This window comes from Dromaius novaehollandiae, chromosome 1 (genome assembly GCF_036370855.1).
Source record: "Dromaius novaehollandiae isolate bDroNov1 chromosome 1, bDroNov1.hap1, whole genome shotgun sequence".
Classification (NCBI taxonomy): Eukaryota; Metazoa; Chordata; class Aves; order Casuariiformes; family Dromaiidae; genus Dromaius; species Dromaius novaehollandiae.
Genome location: NC_088098.1, coordinates 198,053,885 through 198,072,609, shown reverse-complemented (window position 1 = coordinate 198,072,609; position 18,725 = coordinate 198,053,885). Strand labels below are relative to the sequence as shown.

General features: G+C 34.3%; 1 protein-coding gene across 4 annotated transcripts in view; it reads left to right on the top strand.

Annotated features, from left to right (window-relative positions):
* TNFRSF19 (TNF receptor superfamily member 19) overlaps positions 1–18,725 on the top strand; it is a 62,140-nt gene that overhangs the window by 27,079 nt on the left and 16,336 nt on the right. For all 4 annotated transcript variants that reach the window (XM_026108826.2, XM_026108825.2, XM_026108829.2 and 1 more), the window contains one exon: positions 1,356–1,441. In XM_026108826.2, coding sequence (XP_025964611.1) covers positions 1,356–1,441 — 86 coding nt within the window. The remainder of the gene's footprint in view (positions 1–1,355; positions 1,442–18,725) is intronic.

Sequence of the window (18,725 nt, the reverse complement as noted above, 5' to 3'; positions counted from 1 at the left end):
AGACTTAATTTATTAGTGAGCTATTTTAGTTAAGTTCTTTGGAAGATACGCTCTCACAGGTTAATTTGAAATATAACACTCTAAAGCGTGTCAAAAAGTTCTAGTTTTTCTCTGGTGCTACTTTTGTTCCCTGGTTTAGAAATGTGGGCTTCTGCTCTTTACTACTGGTAGTCAGCAAGTTCTTCAGATATAAAGTCTATGATAAAGTTCTTGAGGGGTCTTTGAAATAAAATCTTTCCTTGGGTATGGCAGCCATATTTTAGATGTTTTTACTTTAATTTATTTAGGAGTGAGTAGATGGTTAATCAGTTTGTTTTAGGGTTTTATTTTCTTGTTCACTTGTTACTCCTTGTGGCTTGCCATTGCTATGATTTATCTGGACCATCTGACTGATATCTCTGCTTGTGATCTCCATTTTTTTCATACTTTGAAATGCTTGCTATCTAGAATTTATGCATTATACATTTAAGTGACTATGAAAATGTAGTGAGGTGTTGGATAATATGGATTGAGGCTTATATGGTGATTTTGTTAATTCACATTTGCAGTGCATGCATGGAGTAATTTTGGTGGGTCCTTTTTTTTTTTGAGAAGGAAGAGTTGGAGAGGGATTGTTGGATCGTTAAAACATTGTTCCGTTAATCCATTTTTGCTGTTTTGCTGTTCTGCAAAACAGAACAGAATACTTTTGTTTTCCAAAGATTTTTGTCACGCAGCATGTTAAAACATTACTTTTTGGGTGTTCTTCTGTATGATTAAATAAATTAATCATTTTATGAGTGATTTTCCTTCTGGGAACAGGAGGATATCTTAGGCATTTTAACAGAAATTGTTGACATCTGGTCCATTACGTACTATTGGAGTGATAATTACTTTGTATTATCATGTTTGTTTTAGGAGAGTTTAGTAGATTAATTTTTTTAAAGACATATAAATAAGCTTGCATAATATAAATTCACCATACTTTTTCCTATGTTGTATTCTATGCAGAAAATAAGATACTGATTTCTGCCTGTGTTGAAATCTACATAAGTGTTTATTTCTTACATATTCATTATATTCTGATATTCATGTATTTGGACTAACAGATTTATAATTTTTCCTAAGTTTATTTTAGATCATCTTCTGTACTTATTTATCTATTGTACTTCTACTTGAATGGAGAGCCAGGCTTCTGGAATCGAACTCTTGCATTTTCTGTTAGTTTGTAATCTCTTCAAGATACAGATTGTCATATACAAAACTGAAAACATTTTGTATTTGTAGAGTATTTTAACATACTGTTTAAGCCTCTGAATAATTTTTTTAGGAAGAATAACTGCTTTGTCATTAAGAATTATTCCCATATCTTCTAGATTTTATAGGAAAACTAAGCTTGGAGGCTTTCAAGACATGGAGTGTGTTCCTTGTGGTGATCCTCCTCCTCCCTATGAACCTCACTGTAAGTGCTCCCTACCTCCTGTTGAAATGGGATTAACTTTTTTCCTTTAAAATGTTTTTTGTTTTAACTTGAGAGCTTGGAAAAAATGACATTCAGGCAACTGAATGAGGCTTTTAAAGGGTCGTTTTCTTGTTAGTAAATCATTTTCTTAATGCATTTGAGCACTGTCATTATAAAGTTCCCTCATATGACCAGTCACTTCAAGATAAACTGCCCTCTGTCATACCACATGATTAAGGAGTCCTGAGTCCCTTTCTGATCCTCTCATTAATTTTAATTTCTATTTTCCTTTAATGCTAACAGAAAGCTAGTTTTACTAGACTCTGTTGGTTTGGCCCAGTTGGTATAAATTCCTTCCTGATACCCAAAAAGAGTTATTTGTCAATGCCTTCAAAAGTAACTTCTATGATAAGGTTACAGGGAGAGACAACAATATAGATAAATATATTTACAGTGCCATATTTATTAAAAAGGAAATTGGCAATCAGTTCCTCCCTTCCTTCCTTTTACATAGATTCTTACCTTCTCATTGGCCAAAAAGGAACATCGTTTTTGTTCCAACAGAAGCCCTTTTATACTTTTTCCAAGACTGTTGATTGTCAATGTCCAATCACGTTTTTCATTGAATAAAATGAGTAAATCATTCTTGTTGCATTTATTGCTGTCTAGTTTACGGTATGAAAAATAAAACTGATTCTGCATAACCTTGTGGGAAACCTATGTACCTGGGTTTATTTGTCTCTTTCTGTAACTGTATTTTGGGGAGTTTTTTCCCTCTTCCAAACAGATGGAAAAATTGTTTATAGAAAAAATGAACCATTCAGTTTCTAAAATGCTTTGTGCTACTTAACTAATAAAAACAGTTTATTGTAAACATTCTTTATATTTTAATTATGCATAATTAAAAAAGAATCAAATATATGCAATTTTGCATTAAAGACAATCATATTTTAAGTAATTTTATACTGATTAAATTTAATTCTCCAGCATTTCTTATATTGCATGGTCATTTTTCAAATGAGCCAGACTTCATCATTCAGCTTCCATTCTAGTTTTAGTGGCTTTTGTTGAGGGGGGAAAATAAACTGACAAAAACAGATTCTCACACTTTATATTTAAAAGTAAAAGTTATACTAAATTGACTTCCTGTATATTTCTTCTATGGTTTGAGAGATTTTCATTATCTCTCTCTGAATAAGAATAATTTAATTTTTATTTAAGACTGAAAACTAGTAAGTCAGACTTCTATAACAAAAAGAATAAACCAAGTTATTGTGTTTGCAGTACTAACTGCTGCCCAGGTACGATGTAGATCTAGAAAGTAAATTGGAAACTTTTCAACTAGTTCTGTACTGTAGAGAATTTAATACATTAAGATATTTAGAGAAAGTATATTCTTCATAACAAACAATGAGTTTTGATGGCAAGAATGAAATGCTGATCCTGATTCATTGGAGCCAATCTCTTCAAATTCAGTGAAGCTGCAGGGGGTAGTTCAAGACACAGTTTGATCCTCAACAAGCAATTTCATCTGTATGTTTATTTTAATTCTCCTAAATGATCAAATTAAATATTTACCCCTTTCATTTGCTTTTACTATATTTTTTGTCTACAGAAATGGAATATTGAATATTGAAATGAAAAGTGCAACAGTATTATTCTGATCTAGGATCTCTAACTCATAAATGAATTTTATGCAACTTTTACTTTCTTCCTGATTGCTCTGTTCTTGTATGAAAGTATGTTATTCAAACGTGAATTCTGCTCTCTGGAGTAATCTAAGCAGATAAGAGGAATAACCTCCCTTTTCTTTCAACTCCGACTGCAGTTAGTGACTTGTATACACATTTCTATAGTTTGTTTAGAGTCGCTCAGTATCCACAACATTCAAAATCAAACCCTTGAGTAAAATATCAAAATTGGAAGTGTAATAGCTTAATCTAGAGGGAAATTCAAAAGTAATCACAAATTTTGAAAGAATGGTGACTAGATCTTCCTGAGCTGTTTAGTTTATAGTGCTTTGGCTTTTGTATTTGAGCGTAAACTTGAATTCTAAATTAAACAGGTTAGAAAGCTCATATTAACTCTAAGTGGGCAACAGATTCACCGTAGAAAAGAGCATTTTCTTTGGCATAAGCTGCAATGGTAAATCCATATTTTAAGTAGAAACTCTTTTTTTTCCCCCCCTAATCTCATGGCTTTGGCAAAGCCTTTGACTAAATAACAGGAGAAATGCCACCAGTTACTTGTTTTTCATATTTCTGGTAGCAAATGATAAGAATTGGCAGGCGAGTGCTGATAGCTCTTACAGAAGCAATAATAAAAAGAAGATCGATATCATTAAAATGTTTTTTACTTACACATGATTCAACTATTAAAATCTTAAACAACTTAAATCCTACCATGAAATACAATTACCGTATGACACTGGTTTTCAGAAGAATTTCATTAGGGATCTGTATATTGGTTCTTCAATGTCTCAAACATAAGCTGTCTCAGTTCAGGAAGGTTTATCTGCCATCCTCAGAGCAGTGTAGGAGGTTACTCCTAGAATGACAGGTAAATAAACTGATATCTGCTGATGAGAGTTTCACTTATCGTCAAATACGAAATTTCCCAATTTTAAGAATAAGTAGAAAAAAATGCTTCTACATGGAAGAATAAATGTGTATGAAAACAAGCTTTTTCCACTTAATGATTGCAATGTTTGCTGTTTATTTAATATATTAAATATTTAAGATACTTAACATAGCAATAATAGAAGTTAAATGGAGACAGACCATTGAGAGTGCGGGGCAAGCTCTGAATGATCAGAGGACTAAGATCTAATTCGCTACCTTCCGTATCCTTTTTTCTTCCCAGTATGAAATAGAAAGACAAATATTAGCATAGCAAACTCTTGTATTACAGATGAAAAGTTTAAATGTCCTGTTTCAAAGAATGAATTGTCTCGTGAGGTGCATGGCAAGCTTTTATTTGCCTAAGCGCACTACCTGAGAGGACAAAAGTTCACAGCCCCCTACCTGGACTAAAGGTTCATGTTAAAGCTGAGACATGGATGAAGTCCCCTCAGCACTAGTAGCGGTTGATTATTACCCAGTTAGCTATAAATCTAAATACTCACTTTTATCTTCTTTCTTTTTGTCGACATTTTAAAACAGATCTGGTTTAAATATTTACTCATGAAAAAATGAGTTTGTGAATTGCTAAAGGCAAAGTTGAAAGGATTCTATAATGAACAAGTAAAGAGGCCAGGAGAAGTGTTATCACCCTTGTGTAAACTTTAAAGGGGAGACAATGACTTATGTGTGTTTTTGGATATTAGAAAATTAAGCACACAATGATATAGTTATATTTTAATATGCTGAGTTCAAGTAAATAAGCCATAAATACCAATCCTGTATATTTATGTAGCATCTAAATGTTAGATTAGGAATTAAAGCATAGTTTTAAAATGCCTATTTATGTTCTTTTTCTATACTGAAGACATTGTTTTCATGTGAATTGAAGACATTCGGTTTCAACTGAATGATTGAGAAGGAGTTATCACTCCTTTGAACTGGAAACACAATCAAAGATGGCATTTCTCAAGTAGAAGATGGCATAGGCTGTCCCAACTGATATCTCTTCAGCAGAGAAATAGTGACTTAGATGTCGTTTGATGATCCTTTTTTTCTCAGCAGCATTTTTGGCTTGCAGAGTTTACTCTCCTGTCCACTTAGGCCAGTGCGGTGCTGCCCCAACTGTTATGCTGAAACTGTTCAGTAAACTAGATTGTGAATCTATCCATGATATAAAAAAATAAAATAACTACCTTTTTAGAGTTATTTTTAAATCTAATGCATTTGTTAGCCCCAAAACATTTGTGCTGGCACAACTGAAGGAATGATGTGGGAAAAGCTGGAGTAAGGAGCAGGAGAATTTTCTGAAGTTCTTTGCTTTCTTCAAGCAAGCATTGGGTTTTCAACTAGTTTGTTCTAGCAAATAAACAAAAGATAAAAGTAACCATGCTCCTTTTTTTGGTCATAAGATGATGACATTAAAATTAAGCAATAAAATGGATTTATCAGGTATTCCTGTGAGGAGTTCCTGTTGTATTATTCAATTCAAAAGGCAGATCTGAATCTGTATCACCAGAATTCTTTAGCATCTGAATAGACTTTCTAGTGAGCAGAAGAAACCCCTGACTTCAACATTTTTCAAGCTTGTTTAAAATATAGTTCCTATGTAGGTCATGCTTCCACATTAATATTCCTTTCTGGGCCAATCTAGCATAATTGGTCTTCCTCTGTAGACAAATTCAGTCCAGAATTTGGCCATACAAACAGTTAAATTGGAATAAGTTCAGAGGTTTGAGAGGAAAGGAAATTATGCTTGAGCATTTTACAGCAAAACTACCACCCAAACAGCAGCAGGCTTGTCGTTTTTTTCCTGCAATTTTCGGCACCGTTGTATTAAAGCAGGGTATGTCCAACCTAAGTCATTTTTCCTTCTCCAGGAGTTCTGCTTCTCTCCATGGCATCAAACAAGGAGCACGGGAAGCCAGGGGGCAGTGGGGGGGGAGGAGATACTGTTCTGAATGAAGCTTGGGAAACCAGCCTCTACACGTTGCAGGAAATAAACATGTTCTTTGCTTCAGTGAAGCAGAAATGTTTTGTTGAATAAGTCACAGCAGTGGAAATATCCAGTTTTAAGAGTGTAACATCGTGTGCTTTTGAAGTAAACCCACACTCAGGTCTGAAAGTGCTACTAATTTTGCCATGAGCCATTTTTTGAAAAATTGATTTCAGTGATAGTGGTTTAGATATAAAGAATATCTCAAACTAATACAAATTTCAAACTAGAAAACAAACAGTTTTTCCTGAGGATAAGGAATAAAAGTAAAGATCACTGCTTGTTGCAGAAAAAATACATAGATTATAGTGAAAACATTACATTTTGATGTGAGGTGTCTATATCTTATCTTCTTTAAATTTTGTTTCTTTAATGAACCTCTACAGCATTTTGACCACTTGCAGTTGAGGTTGATCTCTAAGTTCCCTTTACAGTTTTCTTTTATGGATTTTTTTTTTGTTGTTTTTAAAATTTCGTTCTCTATGTTCACGGAATCATATTTCAGATAATTAAATGTAGCATCCTAACCTGGAGCTGAATCCCACTCTTTAAATCTACAAGATACTTTGTTTCATTAATGAAAGGTACTATTTAAGGAATGAAACCTAGTGGTATTTCCTTTTTCCTGATGGTAAAGACAGCTAGTAAAGGAAAAGCAAGATTTGTTGTAAAGCTACTTATTTATATTTACAAGATTAGGATCTGTGATTTTTTCGTAAAATTTCATATGAGTGTAATGGGTGTTTGTAGTGTACAATGAATATATCTTCACAGCAAAGTCAATTCAGACAACAGCACAGAAGATTAAAAGCTAGAAACTACAGACTGTAAGGAAATACTGTAGGGTGACCAAATACATGATGAAAGCAATCTTGCTGGAGGAGGGGGGAGCTTGCTGGCTACAACTGTGTTCTGGAAAACACTTTTTCCCATGGTGAAAGAGGGAAATTCCCACTGTTTCAACTTTTCTGGTGGTGTTTTTCATTATTTTATTAAACCTATCTATAGCATTTTAACTTGAGGGTAGTTCTTGGATGACATTCAATTGCACTATAGTTCCTCTTTTTGCAAAAAGGAATTTTCATTTTCTAGTATCATTTCTTTTTTCTGTTTACAGAAATTTGTGGTTTAAATGCTGTCAGACTCCAGATAATGTTTTGCTAGCAATCAAGATATTCTGTAATTTTTGTTTGGTTGCTTTAAAAAGTGAATGTTACATTACTAATGCAAAGCAGCCTTTAGAGGTAGGCGTTATCATGTGCTTATTAGGCAACTACAAACTGAAAGTATATAACAAGTGAAATCAATCTTAATTTTTTGGTTTTATTCCAGTATGTATGTCCTTCTTATTTCAGTATTTTTCCTGATTTGGGATTACATCATAGCATCTCCTCAAAATCCTCTTTGTCATGTTGGAGGCTGTGATAGAAAGCAGCTGGAATATTGTATAAACCTTTCAGAGAAGTCCTAAGGACTGATAGCTGAAGCTAAATAGAGCTAATAGCACCACTAGCTTATAAATATCAGTGCTTTTTATTACAGAGACATTAGCTTTCCATCATCTCATTACTGAAACACTTTTGTAAATTTAAAATAAGTCCATCTGATAATTTCCATATGTGACCTGATGGTAGAGCAGCTTATCTTCAGGAAGTCTGAAACAAATTTGACTAGGTGTTTCAGAGACATGAGAATTACTGTTCATGCCTTATAAAGTTTTATTACATTTTTATTTCTTTCACTCGTCATTGATCAAAGAGACTTAACCTAGAAAATCTAAATGTTTTCATTTTCTTGGTCTTGATGATAGCTGATGCTTCTGACCCACTGGGGAAAGGTTCATGCATGACTTAAAGCGAACAGCTCCTTTTCTTCCTATTCTGAATTTGCTTTATATCCTGGGTTCCGCTCCTAAAACAAAAGGTTGCAAACAAAGAGGGAGCAGATTTTTCCTTCATGTAGTAATACAGGCATGACCACTGTGATGTGTTGTAATAGTTTTGAAAGGTTACTTTATGAAGAGGAAATTTAGATTCATTGCATAGTTTTATCATTTTCCAGAACTTTCTACTTGCCTAGATCAGAGAATAGCTTTTTTTTTTGATACACATTCCCAACATATTTCTGCTATCTAGTGTTGTTTGTACCTCTCATTTCCGTGCCTGTAACTATAGCAGTACTTCATTATATAGTTACTTATCACTAAATATGCATTATAACTTATCACTAAATATGCATTATAGTTAGTAGACGGAGCTGGGCAGAAATAATAATTTCTCTTATTTCTATCCACCACTCCCTTGACTCCCTGAAAAAAAAGAGAAAGCGCATCAAAACACAATGGAAAAATATATTTTCCATAGAACAAAATTTAGTTTAATAATGTTGAAATGACATTGTATTTTTAAAACATTCAAGAAAGCATCACAAGTTGCTTTTTTGTTTGCTTGTTACCCTTGAACATTTTGTTCCACTTAGTTGACTTTTTACAATGGAAAATGTGTTTAATAAGAAAAATTTCCAGTCATCTTTAATACAACTTAACTCTGCAAAATTGTAGTTGTCAGAGCTGTTCTAATTAATTGATTCATTTACTAGTAGCGCTGTAGAATGGAAGTACTCAGTATATCATTTCTACTCTGTTATGAAAGATTTTTTGTCATTTGAGTCTAAAGTAAAAGGGTAGTGGCTTGAACAACTTCAGCAATTCTAATGAGTGCTTGAAATTTTCTGATTCTCATTGAAACTCTTATAATGATGAGAAGCAGGGTCACTTTATTTCATGCTTCCTACCGCACCTCTAACTTACTTACATTTTCTGCACACTGAAATTTTATTTCCCCAAATGATTTAACACCCAGTTCAAAGCACGAGGCTAGAAGAGCTAAGGCAATACTAAATGCTTTTGAAAGCAATCACTATATCCTTCATATAGGCAGCGTTAGCTTACTCAGATTTTTAGAAGTACTTGCGGCTGAAGTATCCAAAAAAGACCTAGGAACCTGCATCCAAAAGTTATTACCCCAGATGTCCTTCTCAACAGGTACCTAATCCTGCAAGCACTTAAAATCCTTGAGAGCCTACAGCCAGTTTTGGACTATGGTTTCCATGAGTATTTCAGTGTTTCTGGGTCCAGGTGGCCTGGACACATTGCAGCTTCATATTAGGTGGAAGGCTTGTTGTTCACCTGCTTTCCCCCAGCTGCCACAGAAAGGAAATCCAGGTGCATGGGTCAGACAGGATGCTCTCAATAGGTGCCCCGTTGGAGGAGACAAACCCCATTCTGTATCATAGTCTGTCCAAGAGATAGTGGAATCAGAATTTAAGGCAGCCGGTATAAAATTCAGTGTTCCTCAGTGCTCATCCCAAAACTTTTATAGCAGCTGTGTCCCCAGCTGGCACTTAAGCCATCAGGATCTACGAATTAATCAGTCTATCACCCATTTCCCCAGGATCTGATCTACTGTGTCTTTTGATGCCAAATTTAGCAGATCAGGCTGGGATATTGTCTGGGAATCCTTTTCTCAATAACTTATTTGAATCCAGAAAAAGTTCAGAATTCTTTCCTTATCGTGTTGACTAATTGGATATTTGCTTCTTGTCCTTTCTGATTCCTACCTCACAAGTAGGCTCCCAGCATTGTTCATGAAGTCTAGATGACGCAGTGCTTAGCACTGCAGGACTTTGTCTCTTATGATCCTAGTTTTATGCCATATCAAATTAATAGTCTTAATATGGCACAATTGTTCTAAGATAATGCGTATCAGCATATCAACAATGACATTGTCGATATTTCTTTTGTTCTTACTGCGATCGCAAGTGATGGTTAAATAATAATATCCCATCTAATACTCATATACATTCAAAAAGGAGGGAAAAAATACATCATCTGTTCTTGCTGATTGAATATGCCAATAAAAATGTACGACTAAGAGACTGTTCTCTTAGTAAATGGAAATATGTTCAAATTGAGTTAAGAATTTGAGTTGTATTTTTAAAGTAAAGCTTAAGCTGTAAGCTGCTGAATGATGAATCTCCATTTAAATGATTATCTGACTGATTGGTCAATCTTTCTTCAACCAGTCTTTCTCCCTACTTCCAGCTCCGTCTGTTTGTGTGAAGTACAGGTGACTGGGTTAGACTTTCTATTTCAATTATTCTGCCCTTTAGTCTGAAATAGTGGACAGTCTTCTATTTTGCTTCTCACTACCTTTGTCCTACCAGATGCATTAAGACCAGCCAGCAAATCATTGAGTAGGTCTGCTGATAAGGCTCTGGAAAGGCTCTGCAAAGTTTAGTGAAAGTCAGTGTGTGTCAAAAAAGGAGGAAAAACAGAGAAAAAAGCAAAAAATTTACCTCCAATCTCCCCCCCACCCCCAATAAAAGTATGGTCAACCAGAAGGGAAGTAGGCCACGGTTTTCCAAAAATCTGTTTAATGGGATGAAACTAGGTAAATGAATGTATTCCTGATGTACCATTTGAATTTTCTAAAATAACATCTATTGGACTGAAAAAGTTCCCATAAGCTAGATGGTGATGCTTAGCTGCTTGATGCACTATAATGAGTAATCCTGTACATCAGGGAACAATCCTATGTAACTGGAGAGATGGAGAATAGTGACAGAGCAAAGCCAAGCAAAATTTGAGTTTAATACATACTTCTTGGTAATATTTCTTTCTGGAGGCTCTCCTGAAGGATGTGCTTAGACTCTGCCTCTTCTTTGTATCATTTTTCAAGGAAATTGAGAAACCTTTCAATTCACCTTATCACAATTATAGTATGTGATTTTTCTTTTAACAAAACAGGGTTTGTTAGATTCATTCACACGCATTTCCATAATTAAGTCTATGTCAGATGGATTGTGAAAATTTATTCTGGATCAAAACATAGCTTAGAAAGTTTCACAGTGAAGAGATTTTTATATGTAAAGTCTGTCTGATTGCACACAGAGATACTTGTGAAAGAATTTTCCTTCATGGCAGATAAGCATTGTTTTGGGGATTTTTTTTTTCCTTCCTGTAGAGTATTTTAGAGGGATTGTTCATTCACAGTTGTATTCTGTCTTTGTATTTTATGATTGCTGTAATAATTGGTGTGAAGCTTAAAAATGAAAATTGCGAAAAGTTTCAGAGCTTCTTCACTAAATTTGCCATACATTTCAATCAGTGAGCTGCCTTATTCCCAAATGTTGATATGTTACTGTACTGAAATAGCTTCTTTCAGCCAATTAATTAAGTACAGTTCAGAGTTGTAATGTGGGTGGATCTGAACTACCTTTCTGCCAGGACTGGGTATAGAAGTGTCCCTGTGCACTGAAGGCCAGGACTCTGAGAACAGAGAATTTGTCTTTCATTGTTTTTAACTATTTAATATTTGAAATATACTGAAGATATTGCCAGTGGCCCATAAGAGTGAAAGTTGTCATTTCTGGCTCCTAAAAATAATTTTAGAGAGTTGTAGATTCAGATAGTATCCCAAACTTCACAGTATTTTAAAGATCCAACTTCTGAAGATACATAATAAGACTAGAATTCCTCCTTCTTCAGCTGGATTTGCTAAGTGATCAGAGTATATGCAATACTGTTGTCTTCTGTTACTCTTTTTAAACATTTTTGAAAATGATGACCAATTTCTGCCTGTGCTGCCAGAAGAACAAAGACCTCAGAAAAGGGATTTTCTGATTTTATGAAAACACTTGATCTAGTAGTGAAGAGGGAACCATGTTAGTGTCCCTATTGAGGAGAAGGTTGTAGCATAAGATCCTACCACATTCTTCAACATTAGAAAGCCTGCAGAAAGGAAAAGGATGTGAAACAAGTGGTTATTTCTGAAGCTTTTGAAAGAACTTATTTGTTATGGTTGCAGAGGGAAACAGGAAAATTTGAACACTGAAGCTGAAAACCTTAAAAAAATCATTGTGGTGTAAAACCTGGAAGATTATTATTAACAGTCCCTTCTTAGCTGTTAGGAATGTAATTAATAAATGATTTTCAGAGTAAGTTGGTGTAACATACATGGCTTCCATTGTACAAACTGAAATCATAGAATAAATTACTAATGGAAATGTTGTTTTCTATCATTTTTGTGTTTATAATTTCTGAAAAAAGTAATATATGAAATATGTATGATCTTCTTCCCATAAGTTTTTAAGGAAATGCTGTAAATTTGAGGTGATCTTTGACCAAGCTGAATTGCACTGAAATGCATTGACTTGCCAGTTTCAGTATGAGAATCACGCTAATTATGTGTAATCCATTTTTATCTACTAAAGCATATATTAATGTATTTAATAAAAAACACAGAATTCCAATATAAGTCTCTTTGAAAATACATTCTGCAAAGTGCTTACTAAAATACAATGAAAAAAGTACATCTTGAGATGAAAATTGATTTTTCTGCTCAGTGATTTTAACATGCATTGAATTGAATTCCACTTATTTCATGAATTCATGGCACAAGACCATGCAGCTGTTAATAGGAGTTTTCATAATTGATGCCCATCTGGCATTCAGGAAGTTAAATCAAATCACTACGTAGTATAGGACAGAATCCCAAATTCCATATCTTTGTTCTAACTCCCAGCTGGCAACCTTATCTGCTAATCCTAGTGGAAACTTCAGTTTGAAATACAAAACTACTTTTGAACTTGCATATCCTTCCCCACAGATGTTTGGGGCATTGATGACGTGTTTCTTTCATGATTCCTTTTAAATCAGGGGAGTGAATAGTTCTGTGAAGAGTGAAGTTAAGGATTCATTGCCTGGCAATGCCATGAATCCTTAAATATCTTTTTCAAGGCCATATTTTGTATAACAAAATAAAGCTGGAATGAGCAAAAATACTTAGTTTTCCATTTTTTCGCATAGTAAAACTTCATTGGAAAGAGCTCATTTCTTTATTAAGTTAAGAAATTCTTTAGAGTATAGAATATTTGTAATTGCAGTATTCAAGTCTAATTTGATTGTATAAAGTATGACCAAGCAGTTTGCAAGCATATTTAGTTTTGTTTCTTGAAACTGTTAAGTGCAGTTACAAAATGAAATTCTTGTCTTAACTGCAGAGTATGAGAATTTCAGTATTTTTTTTCAAACCAGCTTACCATACTTTTGTTTCTAGTAGTAACTTGTGCAACCTTTCATCTTATGAGTCAATCCTATAATTAGTATCCTTTGCCAGAGGCATACTGAATGTTTGTTTTAGGTACAAAATGTCTGTAAGAAATTTAACTTAATCATTACTTTTTAATGTAAGAGCTGGTTAGCTCAATTACACTAGATTAAAGTGAACTTGAATTTCCTGAGTTACAGAGTAAGGGTAATCGTTGACCTGTACTGAATAAGTACTACCTCCTATGTTTTTTTTTTTTCTTATGTGTACTTACTAATGTGGCTAGCTCTTTAGTCCAGTCTCACAGTGGCTAAAAGTAATTATCTGTTCATTGTAGAGGCTGGGTTTGCAAGGTTCTTATTTAACTTGGCCTTTAGTTTGATCAAAATTATTGCAATATTGTATGCATTGCAGTAAAGCTGAAAAACATTTTTCAGTTAAACTTTACTTTGTAGTGTTTGGGGATAATCTGAAAAAATAAGTAGTATTTACAATTTTGCAGTAAATTTTTATTCAGTATTCTTTGACATTTTCTAATTTCAGAAACATGCGATTAGTTAAAATATATTAATGACATGCTTTTAAACTATATTTGAGCTTAAAATATTAGTTTCAATTTGTGTTATACAATGACCCAGCTTATGCTGGAAACAGTTGCATTAAAACCACATCAACAGCACTGAGTTTGAGTGCCTACCATATAAATAAGTGCTGGTTGCTATGAGTTTTGCGCACAGAATGTCCAAACTGTCATTGTAATGGGAGCATAAAATACTACTAACCAAAGCATTTTATTATTATTATTCTGCTTTGTGCTGGTGGATACTATTGGTTATGTTACTTGGCTAAATTTGTTGTTTGAAAAAAACAACGGTAGAAAACAGGGAATCCATCTATGCTGAAACTTTCAGTATTGCTAGCTCTGTATTCAGAAAATCATTGAGAAGGAAAAAAGCACTGAACTATCACTCCAGAGGAATTCAGTGACCTGGAGGACTAGCCTGTATAGGAAATAGGATAAAATTCAATACTCTTAAAACAAGTCATGCACCAACAGCCTTAATAATAACAAAAATGATCCATTGTAAACAAACACCTCATGAGCTAGAAACAGCCTAATAGAAGAACGCCTTAATGTTCAAAGTGGTTACTTGTGCTCCAGCTTGATGCCAGCTGTCATTCTCTACTTTGCTCCCCTTTACTTTTTCTGGAGGTGGGCCTCAGGGTATTCACACATTCTGTCTCTCACTGGTTCGCTTATGTTAAAGCAGTGCCCTGCCAACCTCCTCTTTTACAAAAGTCAGGGTGATCCCAGAGGTTATTTTTAGCCATAGTGACAGGTCTGAAGTATAGGCTGTGTCTGTTTTTTAAACAGTTTCTTACAACTCCCTTAAATGTAAGGTTACATCCACCAGCTTTGATAATATTTAAGTCCACTAGATGGAATTCATGCACCCTAATTTAAGTATATAAAAGTTAATGCTTAGCTCTGAAGTTGTCAGAGCAAATTCCCATTTATAATCAGTGGAGAGAATTGGGCACTTCAGGAGTTCAGGCAAGCCAGATAAGGTAAACGTGGGTAATTTACCTAATCCCAAGTAGTTTTTCAGGCTATTTCAGACGAGTCACTTCACTGGAGATTCCTATTTCTGGCTGTGTATTATAAAGGGAACCTTAGGTGACTAGCTGTGACTTCATGTCTAACCTTTAGACTTCCAAAGTTAGAATATATTTTGTCTAGTTTCCAGTATCAGGTTAGATGAAAACTGCAAATCTGACACTGCATGACTATACTCCTCTTTCTAACACCTGATTTTCGTCATATTGGGGTTTTTTTATTTATTTTTAAGGAATAAAATGGGAATTAATATTACAGATTATTTTCATTTTTCCCTCATTCTAAGTAAACTTAAGTCCCCACTCTATGAAAATTAAACTTTCCAAAGTTAAAATGTGCCAGAATTAAGACTTGCTACCATAATTAGGTTCCTTTGCATATATTCACTCTGACATAGGTTCTGTGTACAGTATTGCATATGCTATTTCCTACTGGGCCTTTGTTCATTTAAAGCATAGGATAGGCAAATCCATAATTCCGTATGTGTCCTTATTTACTGTGCCCTATATTCCATGCAGAATTTGAGTTACTAATTACTTTTCTTCCTCTGTAAAGCAATTGTTATGAATTTCTCAGTTGTTATTGAATTTATTGTCACTGGAGAACAGTGATGTAAAATGGTATAATATATGTTATACAGTTAATGAAAAGAAACACAGGGAGATAAAAGTCAAAATATTCAAAGCTGTGCACAGCTCTTGAGTCCTTACTTGACAAACCCAGGGTGGGATTCCTTGACTGTGGGTATTTCTGATGCCTACATCTGTAAACTGGCACACTTCCTGTTCTGTGGAGAGAAATGATCAAGTGAAGTGTTTAACACAGATCAGATGGGTTGCACGATGGAAGAGCCTATTTCTTTTCCACTGTGTAAAGAAAGCTCAGGTGACTTACTCAGATGCAGATGTTTGCTTCAGCCAGATCAATCTCACTAACAGAGCTTCACTTTTCAAAGAAAATATCCTTTCAGAGAGTTTTCTGTGTTCTGTGAATAATTTCTATTAATTTCTGTTAAAAGGGGAGACTTGTTATGTCTCAGATTAGGTAAAATAACAAAATAAGGACCTTGTACACAGCAGCTTTTTTTCTATATGACTTTATTTTATCTGCAAAGCTTTGAGTGGTGAATTAAAAACTATATTTTATTTTATAAACTATTATTGTTTCTGACTTCTAAGCTACAGCTTTTTCATCTGTTCCATAGCTTTCATATGTATGTTTGCTGTTACACAGTGGGTAACTTTCTTTGCAGTAAATAATACTGCAGATATCAAAGTCCATTTCATTACAATAAGCTAGTGATAAATGTCCAGCCTTAAAAGTTGTTAGTGGTGTATGTTATAAAATTTTGAAATCTTAAATGGAATCCCATGTATTTCATATTGCATACAAAAAGTTGTCTTTAAAAATGCTGAGGTTGCCGAATCTAACATTTAAAAGTTAGAAAATACCGGTGGGGTTGCCTATGCACCTTCAACCTTAATTCAAACTCATAATTCAGCCCAGTTGTGTGTGTTATGAAACAGTCTTTAATTATATAAACACATATATTTTTCATAGTACAAATATATTTTTCCTTCAAGCTGTGAAAATGGCCAGAAGTTATTTATTTATTTATTTAACATTCAGAAGTATTTGCCTCATCTGGAGAACCTAACCTAAATTAATGATGTTTTAACATAAATCTAAACAGGAAAAAAGATAGTGGTGGGCAAACCTCAGTATGGTTTTAACCCTCGTATGGTTTTAACCTTCATTTATTTTTGTCATATTCCACAAATATATTTCACGTGGCTGTTGGCTAGCTGTTGTTACTTACTCTGTTGAAGCTTTATGGGGTATGAAGCTTTACTGGGTAACTTCAACTGGAAAAGTGAAATAAACTTTCACCCAGAACTGCTTATAGCCTAATGGATAAAACATTCTCCATCAAAGTGGCAGAGAAGACAATTGAACCTTGGTCTCCTGCTTCATGACTAATTGCCCTTAAGAACTAGGCTTTTACAGAAGGGAGAAATCTCATCATTACCTTCTCTTTCAAGGGTTGCATTGGAAAGGAATTATAAGCCATGCTCATGACTTTTTCGCTGAGTTTAATTTTAAAATAAGATCATAAATTTTGTTTTCAGTAGAGTTTTAAGGACTTTGAATTGGGAGAAGATGGAGTCTTTAAGATGGAAGCCTCTCTGCCACTCTGAATCACTTACAGGAAGAACAAAGTTTAGAAGCCTCCTCCAGGTTTCTTTTTGCTCTGCACATCTATAGGCTGGACATGGTAATATTAGGCACCATGTTACTCAGTGTGATAGCTGTTTCAAATTCTGTTCTGAGATTTAGCTTTTTACTTGCACTGTATGGCAAGTATGTGGTCTAATCCAGGGTTCTAATTTCCCCCACAGAGACCTTGGATTTAAAAATTACAAATTTCAAGGCTTAGATTTTAGGTACTCAAGACTTGTACCAAAGGATCAAGTCCTTTGTCTTTGAAATGCATACCAGAATATGGTGGCATCAATTTTATATATGCTTAGATTTTCAGATTAAATGAAAACTTACCTGAAAGTCATGGGGCTTGTGTATTCTATTTCTCATATGTTCTCCTAATTTGGAAATAATCTTTTTAAAACTTCATGTGATAAATAATTATGGCATCTAAAAACAAAAAAAGTTTCCAGATTTATTTCAGTACTCACTTTTTATTAGTCATATCTTAGAAGTAAACTCTTTGCATGGGATTTCCAACAACTGGAAGAATTTCTTATAGCATTTTGTTTTTCATATTCAGTAGCAAAAAAAGTTGGTGCATTGCTGAAGTTTTAATAACCGGAGGTATCTCTAATTATCAGGATTGTGATTTCATCTACCTTATCCAGTTATTCCTCGTTTTAATTATAGCCAAGGAAACAAAAAGGGAAGGGTACCAAAACTTGTATTGAATTTTCTTGTCGCTGATGGAACTCCCAACACTCTGGACTAGATGGTTTATTTGATTAATTCAGAAACTTCATTTTGAAGCAAACTAAATTAATTATCCTGCAAATAATTTGGCTTTCAAATATAGCAGGTCTTCTAATGCATCACTCACATTTGTATTTTTTTTTTGTTTAAATACATGATTGCTCTTGTCTAAAACTATTTAAATGGAAAGCTGTAAAAGTTTCACAACTGAAAATTCTCACAATATAAGTGATACTGATGACAAAACAGGTATCCAGTAAGCAGACAGAAGTGAGGTAGCTGAGTACTTTTATCTTCAATGTTTACAAAACCATGTTTAAAGCAAGAAAAAAAACAATAGCTCTTCAAAATGTGCTATATAGACCACTAACAATGTTTAGCAAACTTTATATTAATAAAGTTAGGATGCAGGTCTTCAATTGTCATGCAAGCTTTTCCTGTGCAACCTGACTTTTACCACAGCTGAGCCAGGACAAAGATGAAAATAATTGTGTTAGAAAAAGGAGTTTAGGAATTACTTCTCATTTAGTAAGAGGGAAACAAAACTCTTTTATGACTGATTTGCAGTTCACTTCTTGCTTTACTGGCGCGTATACAAATATATATAGTACCATATTCCTTTCAGTGACTGTGGGTGTATGTGCCCCTTGTACTTGAGCAGCATACTCTCTGTCAGCAATACCTAGTTGGGACAGTCTAAGTGCCCTAGGATATCCTGAACATCTCATGGAGCTGGCAGATTTGACACAGGAGTTGCAAAAAACTTTCATCCTTCTAGAACCAGTTGCTGGAGGCCAGGCAGGATGCATTAGGGCATCTCAAACAAACTAGGTGCCTATGGCTGAGAAAATGAATGCCACCTGAATGTTGATTAACCAACAAAGGGCCCTTATGTTCAGTCTATAGTTTTGTTAGAACTTTGAATCTATTAATGTCCTTCTTAATCACTAATCCAAACTTAATGGTGCCTTGTCTATTAGTGTCT